Source organism: Bombina bombina, chromosome 6 (assembly GCF_027579735.1).
Source record: "Bombina bombina isolate aBomBom1 chromosome 6, aBomBom1.pri, whole genome shotgun sequence".
NCBI classification, from domain to species: domain Eukaryota; kingdom Metazoa; phylum Chordata; class Amphibia; order Anura; family Bombinatoridae; genus Bombina; species Bombina bombina.
The window spans coordinates 4,541,937-4,554,382 of record NC_069504.1 but is presented as its reverse complement, the minus strand read 5'-3'; the positions used below and the strand labels follow the sequence as shown (position 1 = coordinate 4,554,382).

Below are 12,446 nucleotides of genomic sequence, written 5' to 3'. Positions count from 1 at the left end.
TCAAGACTACACATATTACATGTTACTTATTACTTAGTATAGCCTTATGTATGTCCCATCAAGTCTACACATATTACATGTTACTTATTACTTAGTATAGCCTTATGTATGTCCCATCAAGTCTACACATATTACTGTTACTTATTACTTAGTATAGCCTTATGTATGTCCCATCAAGTCTACACATATTACATGTTACTTATTACTTAGTATAACCTTATGTATGTCCTATCAAGTCTACACATATTACATGTTACTTATTACTTAGGATAGCCTTATGTATGTCCCATCAAGTCTACACATATTACTGTTACTTATTACTTAGTATAGCCTTATGTATGTCCCATCAAGTCTACACATATTACATGTTACTTATTACTTAGTATAGCCTTATGCATGTCCCATCAAGTCTACACATATTACTGTTACTTATTACTTAGTATAGCCTTATGTATGTCCCATCAAGTCTACACATATTACTGTTACTTATTACTTAGTATAGCCTTATGTATGTCCCATCAAGTCTACACATATTACATGTTACTTATTACTTAGTATAGCCTTATGCATGTCCCATCAAGTCTACACATATTACATGTTACTTATTACTTAGTATAACCTTATGTATGTCCCATCAAGTCTACACATATTACATGTTACTTATTACTTAGTATAGCCTTATGTATGTCCCATCAAGTCTACACATATTACATGTTACTTATTACTTAGTATAGCCTTATGTATGTCCCATCAAGTCTACACATATTACATGTTACTTATTACTTAGTATAGCCTTATGTATGTCCCATCACGTCTACACATTACATGTAACTGTTTTTTTAGGATAACCTTATGCATGTCCCAGACATTTTTAAATTCCTTTACAGTCTTTGTGTTTACCACCTCAAATGGAAGTTTATTCCATGAACCCACCACCCTTTCTGTAAAAAATGCTTCCTCACATTTCTGCTGAATCCGCTACCCCCTAACTTTAGATTGTGACCCCTTGTTTTGGCATTTGTTTCTCCAACATAGGTGTGTCCGGTCCACGGCGTCATCCTTACTTGTGGGATATTCTCTTCCCCAACAGGAAATGGCAAAGCTGGTCACATGATCCCTCCTAGGCTCCGCCTACCCCAGTCATTCTCTTTGCCGTTGTACAGGCAACATCTCCACGGAGATGGCTTAGAGTTTTTTAGTGTTTAACTGTAGTTTTTATTATTCAATCAAGAGTTTGTTATTTTAAAATAGTGCTGGTATGTACTATTTACTCAGAAACAGAAAAGAGATGAAGATTTCTGTTTGTATGAGGAAAATGATTTTAGCAACCGTTACTAAAATCCATGGCTGTTCCACACAGGACTGTTGAGAGGAATTAACTTCAGTTGGGGGAACAGGGAGCAGTCTCTTGCTGCTTGAGGTATGACACATTCTAACAAGACGATGTAATGCTGGAAGCTGTCATTTTCCCTATGGGATCCAGTAAGCCATGTTTATTAAGATAGTTAATAAGGGCTTCACAAGGGCTTATTAAGACTGTAGACTTTTTCTGGGCTAAATCGATTCATTATTAACACATATTTAGCCTTGAGGAATCATTTAATCTGGGTATTTTGATAAGATTATGTCGGCAGGCACTGTTTTAGACACCTTATTCTTAGGGGCTTTCCCAAATCATAGGCAGAGCCTCATTTTCGCGCCGGTGTTGCGCACTTGTTTTTGAGAGGCATGACATGCAGTCGCATGTGTGAGGAGCTCTGATACATAGAAAAGACTTTCTGAAGGCGTCATTTGGTATCGTATTCCCCTTTGGGCTTGGTTGGGTCTCAGCAAAGCAGATACCAGGGACTGTAAAGGGGTTAAAGTTAAAAACGGCTCCGGTTCCGTTATTTTAAGGGTTAAAGCTTCCAAATTTGGTGTGCAATACTTTTAAGGCTTTAAGACACTGTGGTGAAATTTTGGTGAATTTTTGAACAATTCCTTCATATTTTTTCGCAATTGCAGTAATAAAGTGTGTTCAGTTTAAAATTTAAAGTGACAGTAACGGTTTTATTTTAAAACGTTTTTTGTACTTTGTTATCAAGTTTATGCCTGTTTAACATGTCTGAACTATCAGATAGACTGTGTTCTGAATGTGGGGAAGCCAGAGTTCCTTCTCATTTAAATAAATGTGATTTATGTGACAATGACAATGATGCCCAAGATGATTCCTCAAGTGAGGGGAGTAAGCATGGTACTGCATCATTCCCTCCTTCGTCTACACGAGTCTTGCCCACTCAGGAGGCCCCTAGTACATCTAGCGCGCCAATACTCCTTACTATGCAACAATTAACGGCTGTAATGGATAATTCTGTCAAAAACATTTTAGCCAAAATGCACACTTATCAGCGTAAGCGCGACTGCTCTGTTTTAGATACTGAAGAGCATGACGACGCTGATAATAATGGTTCTGAAGGGCCCCTAAACCAGTCTGATGGGGCCAGGGAGGTTTTGTCTGAGGGAGAAATTACTGATTCAGGGAACATTTCTCAACAAGCTGAACCTGATGTGATTACGTTTAAATTTAAGTTGGAACATCTCCGCATTCTGCTTAAGGAGGTATTATCCACTCTGGATGATTGTGACAAGTTGGTCATCCCAGAGAAACTATGTAAAATGGACAAGTTCCTAGAGGTCCCGGGGCTCCCAGAAGCTTTTCCTATACCCAAGCGGGTGGCGGACATTGTAAATAAAGAATGGGAAAGGCCCGGTATTCCTTTCGTCCCTCCCCCCATATTTAAAAAATTGTTTCCTATGGTCGACCCCAGAAAGGACTTATGGCAGACAGTCCCCAAGGTCGAGGGAGCGGTTTCCACTTTAAACAAACGCACCACTATACCCATAGAAGATAGTTGCGCTTTCAAAGATCCTATGGATAAAAAATTAGAAGGTTTACTTAAAAAGATGTTTGTTCAGCAGGGTTACCTTCTACAACCAATTTCATGCATTGTCCCTGTCGCTACAGCCGCGTGTTTCTGGTTCGATGAGCTGGTAAAGGCGGTCGATAGTGATTCTCCTCCTTATGAGGAGATTATGGACAGAATCAATGCTCTCAAATTGGCTAATTCTTTCACCCTAGACGCCACTTTGCAATTGGCTAGGTTAGCGGCTAAGAATTCTGGGTTTGCTATTGTGGCGCGCAGAGCGCTTTGGTTGAAATCTTGGTCAGCTGATGCGTCTTCCAAGAACAAGCTACTTAACATTCCTTTCAAGGGGAAAACGCTGTTTGGCCCTGACTTGAAAGAGATTATCTCTGATATCACTGGGGGTAAGGGCCACGCCCTTCCTCAGGATCGGCCTTCCAAGGCCAAAAATAAACCTAATTTTCGTCCCTTTCGTAGAAACGGACCAGCCCAAAGTGCTACGTCCTCTAAGCAAGAGGGTAATACTTCTCAAGCCAAGCCAGCTTGGAGACCAATGCAAGGCTGGAACAAGGGAAAGCAGGCCAAGAAACCTGCCACTGCTACCAAGACAGCATGAAATGTTGGCCCCCGATCCGGGACCGGATCTGGTGGGGGGCAGACTCTCTCTCTTCGCTCAGGCTTGGGCAAGAGATGTTCTGGATCCTTGGGCGCTAGAAATAGTCTCCCAAGGTTATCTTCTGGAATTCAAGGGGCTTCCCCCAAGGGGGAGGTTCCACAGGTCTCAGTTGTCTTCAGACCACATAAAAAGACAGGCATTCTTACGTTGTGTAGAAGACCTGTTAAAAATGGGAGTGATTCATCCTGTTCCATTAGGAGAACAAGGGATGGGGTTCTACTCCAATCTGTTCATAGTTCCCAAAAAAGAGGGAACGTTCAGACCAATCTTAGATCTCAAGATCTTAAACAAGTTTCTCAAGGTTCCATCGTTCAAAATGGAAACCATTCGAACAATTCTTCCTTCCATCCAGGAAGGTCAATTCATGACCACGGTGGATTTAAAGGATGCGTATCTACATATTCCTATCCACAAGGAACATCATCGGTTCCTAAGGTTCGCATTCCTGGACAAGCATTACCAGTTCGTGGCGCTTCCTTTCGGATTAGCCACTGCTCCAAGGATTTTCACAAAGGTACTAGGGTCCCTTCTAGCTGTGCTAAGACCAAGGGGCATTGCTGTAGTACCTTACTTGGACGACATTCTGATTCAAGCGTCGTCCCTTCCTCAAGCAAAGGCTCACACGGACATCGTCCTGGCCTTTCTCAGATCTCATGGATGGAAAGTGAACGTGGAAAAGAGTTCTCTATCTCCGTCAACAAGGGTTCCCTTCTTGGGAACAATAATAGACTCCTTAGAAATGAGGATTTTTCTGACAGAGGCCAGAAAAACAAAACTTCTAGACTCTTGTCGGATACTTCATTCCGTTCCTCTTCCTTCCATAGCGCAGTGCATGGAAGTGATAGGTTTGATGGTAGCGGCGATGGACATAGTTCCCTTTGCGCGCATTCATCTAAGACCATTACAACTGTGCATGCTCAGTCAGTGGAATGGGGACTATACAAACTTGTCTCCGAGGATACAAGTAAATCAGAGGACCAGAGACTCACTCCGTTGGTGGCTGTCCCTGGACAACCTGTCACAAGGGATGACCTTCCGCAGACCAGAGTGGGTCATTGTCACGACCGACGCCAGTCTGATGGGCTGGGGCGCGGTCTGGGGATCCCTGAAAGCTCAGGGTCTTTGGTCTCGGGAAGAATCTCTTCTACCGATAAATATTCTGGAACTGAGAGCGATATTCAATGCTCTCAAGGCTTGGCCTCAGCTAGCGAGGGCCAAGTTCATACGGTTTCAATCAGACAACATGACAACTGTTGCGTACATCAACCATCAGGGGGGAACAAGGAGTTCCCTGGCGATGGAAGAAGTGACCAAAATCATTCTATGGGCGGAGTCTCACTCCTGCCACCTGTCTGCTATCCACATCCCAGGAGTGGAAAATTGGGAAGCGGATTTTCTGAGTCGTCAGACATTGCATCCGGGGGAGTGGGAACTCCATCCGGAAATCTTTGCCCAAGTCACTCAACTGTGGGGCATTCCAGACATGGATCTGATGGCCTCTCGTCAGAACTTCAAAGTTCCTTGCTACGGGTCCAGATCCAGGGATCCCAAGGCGGCTCTAGTGGATGCACTAGTAGCACCTTGGACCTTCAAACTAGCTTATGTATTCCCGCCGTTTCCTCTCATCCCCAGGCTGGTAGCCAGGATCAATCAGGAAAGGGCGTCGGTGATTTTGATAGCTCCTGCGTGGCCACGCAGGACTTGGTATGCAGATCTGGTGAATATGTCATCGGCTCCACCATGGAAGCTACCTTTGAGACGAGACCTTCTTGTTCAAGGTCCGTTCGAACATCCGAATCTGGTCTCACTCCAGCTGACTGCTTGGAGATTGAACGCTTGATCTTATCGAAGCGAGGGTTCTCAGATTCTGTTATCGATACTCTTGTTCAGGCCAGAAAGCCTGTAACTAGAAAGATTTACCACAAAATTTGGAAAAAATATATCTGTTGGTGTGAATCTAAAGGATTCCCTTGGGACAAGGTTAAGATTCCTAAGATTCTATCCTTCCTTCAAGAAGGATTGGAAAAAGGATTATCTGCAAGTTCCCTGAAGGGACAGATTTCTGCCTTGTCTGTGTTACTTCACAAAAAGCTGGCAGCTGTGCCAGATGTTCAAGCCTTTGTTCAGGCTCTGGTTAGAATCAAGCCTGTTTACAAACCTTTGACTCCTCCTTGGAGTCTCAACTTAGTTCTTTCAGTTCTTCAGGGGGTTCCGTTTGAACCCTTACATTCCGTTGATATTAAGTTATTATCTTGGAAAGTTTTGTTTTTGGTTGCAATTTCTTCTGCTAGAAGAGTTTCAGAATTATCTGCTCTGCAGTGTTCTCCTCCTTATCTGGTGTTCCATGCAGATAAGGTGGTTCTACGTATTAAACCTGGTTTTCTTCCAAAAGTTGTTTCTAACAAAAACATTAACCAGGAGATTATCGTACCTTCTCTGTGTCCGAAACCAGTTTCGAAGAAGGAACGTTTGTTGCACAATTTGGATGTTGTTCGCGCTCTAAAATTCTATTTAGATGCTACAAAGGATTTTAGACAAACATCTTCCTTGTTTGTTGTTTATTCCGGTAAAAGGAGAGGTCAAAAAGCAACTTCTACCTCTCTCTCTTTTTGGATTAAAAGCATCATCAGATTGGCTTACGAGACTGCCGGACGGCAGCCTCCCGAAAGAATCACAGCTCATTCCACTAGGGCTGTGGCTTCCACATGGGCCTTCAAGAACGAGGCTTCTGTTGATCAGATATGTAGGGCAGCGACTTGGTCTTCACTGCACACTTTTACCAAATTTTACAAGTTTGATACTTTTGCTTCTTCTGAGGCTATTTTTGGGAGAAAGGTTTTGCAAGCCGTGGTGCCTTCCATCTAGGTGACCTGATTTGCTCCCTCCCATCATCCGTGTCCTAAAGCTTTGGTATTGGTTCCCACAAGTAAGGATGACGCCGTGGACCGGACACACCTATGTTGGAGAAAACAGAATTTATGTTTACCTGATAAATTACTTTCTCCAACGGTGTGTCCGGTCCACGGCCCGCCCTGGTTTTTTAATCAGGTCTGATAATTTATTTTCTTTAACTACAGTCACCACGGTATCATATGGTTTCTCCTATGCAAATATTCCTCCTTAACGTCGGTCGAATGACTGGGGTAGGCGGAGCCTAGGAGGGATCATGTGACCAGCTTTGCTGGGCTCTTTGCCATTTCCTGTTGGGGAAGAGAATATCCCACAAGTAAGGATGACGCCGTGGACCGGACACACCGTTGGAGAAAGTAATTTATCAGGTAAACATAAATTCTGTTTTTTTTGTGAAAAATGCTTTCTGCTTCTATTTTATTAAATCCCTTGATATATTTGAAGGTTTCTATTGTACAGTGTGCCCTAACAATAGAGATTCTGTCATCTCTCCCATACGCTCGCTCGCCCCCAGAGAGAGACATCACGTGCCATGTCAACAGACTGAGCAGCACAAGACAAAATGATGCTTCTAACTTTGTTTCTTCTGTTTGTGTATTAGGAGGAGCGCGACATCTCAGGCACAAAATTGGCCAAATTAAAGCTTCAGGCGAAGGCAAAAGTAACAAATCTGAACAAACAAATAGAGGAGCTGAGGAGAGCAGCAGCAGATCAGGTAAATAGATCTGATCTGTATTAAGTAACGTGACTACACTCGTGTCATTTGTTTGACGCACCAGCAGCGTATCTAGTCGCCAGCATATATCTACTGCTAGCTGTTGTGCTGTGACTACACTCGTGTCATTTGTTTGACGCACCAGCAGCGTATCTAGTCACCAGCATATATCTACTGCTAGCTGTTGTGTTGTGACTACACTCGTGTCATTTGTTTGACGCACCAGCAGCGTATCTAGTCACCAGCATATATCTACTGCTAGCTGTTGTGTTGTGACTACACTCGTGTCATTTGTTTGACGCACCAGCAGCGTATCTAGTCACCAGCATATATCTACTGCTAGCTGTTGTGTTGTGACTACACTCGTGACATTTGTGTGACGCACCAGCAGCGTATCTAGTCGCCAGCATATATCTACTGCTAGCTGTTGTGTTGTGACTACACTCGTGTCATTTGTTTGACGCACCAGCAGCGTATCTAGTCGCCAGCATATATCTACTGCTAGCTGTTGTGTTGTGACTACACTCGTGTCATTTGTGTGGCGCACAAGCAGTGTATCTGTGGGCGGTTAGTAAGCACCATATGTCATATGTGCAGGAGTTGGGACATTGCCAGTAACACAGTAGACATTGCCTACATTTTTACAGAATGCTATAACAACTTATCTAATGTACCCACTAATACTTCAGTCCCTGACGACTAATTATATACAGAAGGCTATAACAACTTATCTAATGTACCCACTAATACTTCAGTCCCTGATGACTAATTATGTACAGAAGGCTATAACAGTTTATCTTATGTACCCACTAATACTTCAGTCCCTGACGACTAATTATGTACAGAAGGCTATAACAGTTTATCTAATGTACCCACTAATACTTCAGTCCCTGACAACTAATTATGTACAGAAGGCTATAACAGTTTATCTAATGTACCCACTAATACTTCAGTCCCTGACGACTAATTATATACAGAAGGCTATAACAACTTATCTAATGTACCCACTAATACTTCAGTCCCTGACGACTAATTATGTACAGAAGGCTATAACAGTTTATCTTATGTACCCACTAATACTTCAGTCCCTGACGACTAATTATGTACAGAAGGCTATAACAGTTTATCTAATGTACCCACTAATACTTCAGTCCCTGACAACTAATTATGTACAGAAGGCTATAACAACTTATCTAATGTACCCACTAATACTTCAGTCCCTGACAACTAATTATGTACAGAAGGCTATAACAGTTTATCTAATGTACCCACTAATACTTCAGTCCCTGACGTCTAATTATGTACAGAAGGCTATAACAGTTTATCTAATGTACCCACTAATACTTCAGTCCCTGACAACTAATTATGTACAGAAGGCTATAACAACTTATCTAATGTACCCACTAATACTTCAGTCCCTGACAACTAATTATATACAGAAGGCTATAACAACTTATCTAATGTATCCACTAATACTTCAGTCCCTGACAACTAATTATGTACAGAAGGCTATAACAGTTTATCTAATGTACCCACTAATACTTCAGTCCCTGACAACTAATTATGTACAGAAGGCTATAACAACTTATCTAATGTACCCACTAATACTTCAGTCCCTGACAACTAATTATGTACAGAAGGCTATAACAGTTTATCTAATGTACCCACTAATACTTCAGTCCCTGACAACTAATTATGTACAGAAGGCTATAACAACTTATCTAATGTACCCACTAATACTTCAGTCCCTGACAACTAATTATGTACAGAAGGCTATAACAGTTTATCTTATGTACCCACTAATACTTCAGTCCCTGACAACTAATTATGTACAGAAGGCTATAACAGTTTATCTAATGTACCCACTAATACTTCAGTCCCTGACAACTAATTATGTACAGAAGGCTATAACGGTTTATCTAATGTACCCACTAATACTTCAGTCCCTGACAACTAATTATGTACAGAAGGCTATAACAACTTATCTAATGTACCCACTAATACTTCAGTCCCTGACAACTAATTATGTACAGAAGGCTATAACAGTTTATCTAATGTACCCACTAATACTTCAGTCCCTGACAACTAATTATGTACAGAAGGCTATAACAGTTTATCTAATGTACCCACTAATACTTCAGTCCCTGACAACTAATTATGTACAGAAGGCTATAACAGTTTATCTAATGTACCCAATAATACTTCAGTCCCTGACAACTAATTATGTACAGAAGGCTATAACAGTTTATCTAATGTACCCACTAATACTTCAGTCCCTGACAACTAATTATGTACAGAAGGCTATAACAACTTATCTAATGTATCCACTAATACTTCAGTCCCTGACGACTAATTATGTACAGAAGGCTATAACAGTTTATCTAATGTACCCACTAATACTTCAGTCCCTGACAACTAATTATGTACAGAAGGCTATAACAGTTTATCTAATGTATCCACTAATACTTCAGTCCCTGACGACTAATTATGTACAGAAGGCTATAACAGTTTATCTAATGTACCCACTAATACTTCAGTCCCTGACAACTAATTATGTACAGAAGGCTATAACAACTTATCTAATGTACCCACTAATACTTCAGTCCCTGACAACTAATTATGTACAGAAGGCTATAACGGTTTATCTAATGTACCCACTAATACTTCAGTCCCTGACGACTAATTATGTACAGAAGGCTATAACAACTTATCTAATGTACCCACTAATACTTCAGTCCCTGACAACTAATTATGTACAGAAGGCTATAACGGTTTATCTAATGTACCCACTAATACTTCAGTCCCTGACGTCTAATTATGTACAGAAGGCTATAACAGTTTATCTAATGTACCCACTAATACTTCAGTCCCTGACGTCTAATTATGTACAGAAGGCTATAACAGTTTATCTAATGTACCCACTCATACTTCAGTCCCTGACAACTAATTATATACAGAAGGCTATAACAACTTATCTAATGTACCCACTAATACTTCAGTCCCTGACGACTAATTATGTACAGAAGGCTATAACAGTTTATCTAATGTACCCACTAATACTTCAGTCCCTGACAACTAATTATGTACAGAAGGCTATAACAGTTTATCTAATGTACCCACTAATACTTCAGTCCCTGACAACTAATTATGTACAGAAGGCTATAACAGTTTATCTAATGTACCCAATAATACTTCAGTCCCTGACAACTAATTATGTACAGAAGGCTATAACAACTTATCTAATGTACCCAATAATACTTCAGTCCCTGACAACTAATTATGTACAGAAGGCTATAACAGTTTATCTAATGTACCCACTAATACTTCAGTCCCTGACAACTAATTATGTACAGAAGGCTATAACAGTTTATCTAATGTACCCACTAATACTTCAGTCCCTGACAACTAATTATGTACAGAAGGCTATAACAGTTTATCTAATGTACCCACTAATACTTCAGTCCCTGACAACTAATTATGTACAGAAGGCTATAACAACTTATCTAATGTACCCACTAATACTTCAGTCCCTGACGACTAATTATGTACAGAAGGCTATAACAACTTATCTAATGTACCCACTAATACTTCAGTCCCTGACGACTAATTATGTACAGAAGGCTATAACAACTTATCTAATGTACCCACTAATACTTCAGTCCCTGACGACTAATTATGTACAGAAGGCTATAACAGTTTATCTAATGTACCCACTAATACTTCAGTCCCTGACAACTAATTATGTACAGAAGGCTATAACAGTTTATCTAATGTACCCACTAATACTTCAGTCCCTGACGACTAATTATGTACAGAAGGCTATAACAGTTTATCTAATGTACCCACTAATACTTCAGTCCCTGACAACTAATTATGTACAGAAGGCTATAACGGTTTATCTAATGTACCCACTAATACTTCAGTCCCTGACAACTAATTATGTACAGAAGGCTATAACGGTTTATCTAATGTACCCACTAATACTTCAGTCCCTGACAACTAATTATGTACAGAAGGCTATAACAGTTTATCTAATGTACCCACTAATACTTCAGTCCCTGACAACTAATTATGTACAGAAGGCTATAACAGTTTATCTAATGTATCCACTAATACTTCAGTCCCTGACAACTAATTATGTACAGAAGGCTATAACAGTTTATCTAATGTACCCACTAATACTTCAGTCCCTGACAACTAATTATGTACAGAAGGCTATAACAGTTTATCTAATGTATCCACTAATACTTCAGTCCCTGACGTCTAATTATGTACAGAAGGCTATAACAGTTTATCTAATGTACCCACTAATACTTCAGTCCCTGACGTATAATTATGTACAGAAGGCTATAACAGTTTATCTAATGTACCCACTAATACTTCAGTCCCTGACGTATAATTATATACAGAAGGCTATAACAGTTTATCTAATGTACCCACTAATACTTCAGTCCCTGACAACTAATTATATACAGAAGGCTATAACAGTTTATCTAATGTACCCACTAATACTTCAGTCCCTGACAACTAATTATGTACAGAAGGCTATAACAGTTTATCTAATGTACCCACTAATACTTCAGTCCCTGACAACTAATTATGTACAGAAGGCTATAACAGTTTATCTAATGTACCCACTAATACTTCAGTCCCTGACAACTAATTATATACAGAAGGCTATAACAGTTTATCTAATGTACCCACTAATACTTCAATCCCTGACAACTAATTATGTACAGAAGGCTATAACAACTTATCTAATGTACCCACTAATACTTCAGTCCCTGACGACTAATTATGTACAGAAGGCTATAACAACTTATCTAATGTACCCACTAATACTTCAGTCCCTGACAACTAATTATGTACAGAAGGCTATAACAGTTTATCTAATGTACCCACTAATACTTCAGTCCCTGACAACTAATTATGTACAGAAGGCTATAACAGTTTATCTAATGTACCCACTAATACTTCAGTCCCTGACAACTAATTATGTACAGAAGGCTATAACAGTTTATCTAATGTACCCACTAATACTTCAGTCCCTGACGACTAATTATGTACAGAAGGCTATAACAGTTTATCTAATGTACCCACTAATACTTCAGTCCCTGACAACTAATTATGTACAGAAGGCTATAACAACTTATCTAATGTACCCACTAATACTTCAGTCCCTGACGACTAATTATGTACAGAAGGCTATAACAACTTATCTAATGTACCCACTAATACTTCT

General features: G+C 40.2%; 1 protein-coding gene across 1 annotated transcript in view; it reads left to right on the top strand.

Moving 5' to 3' along the window:
* LOC128662505 (myosin-3) overlaps window positions 1–12,446 on the top strand; it is a 143,562-nt gene that overhangs the window by 46,247 nt on the left and 84,869 nt on the right. Inside the window, exon 4 of the mRNA XM_053716284.1 lies at window positions 7,091–7,204. Within this exon, the coding sequence (XP_053572259.1) occupies window positions 7,091–7,204 (114 nt within the window). The remainder of the gene's footprint in view (window positions 1–7,090; window positions 7,205–12,446) is intronic.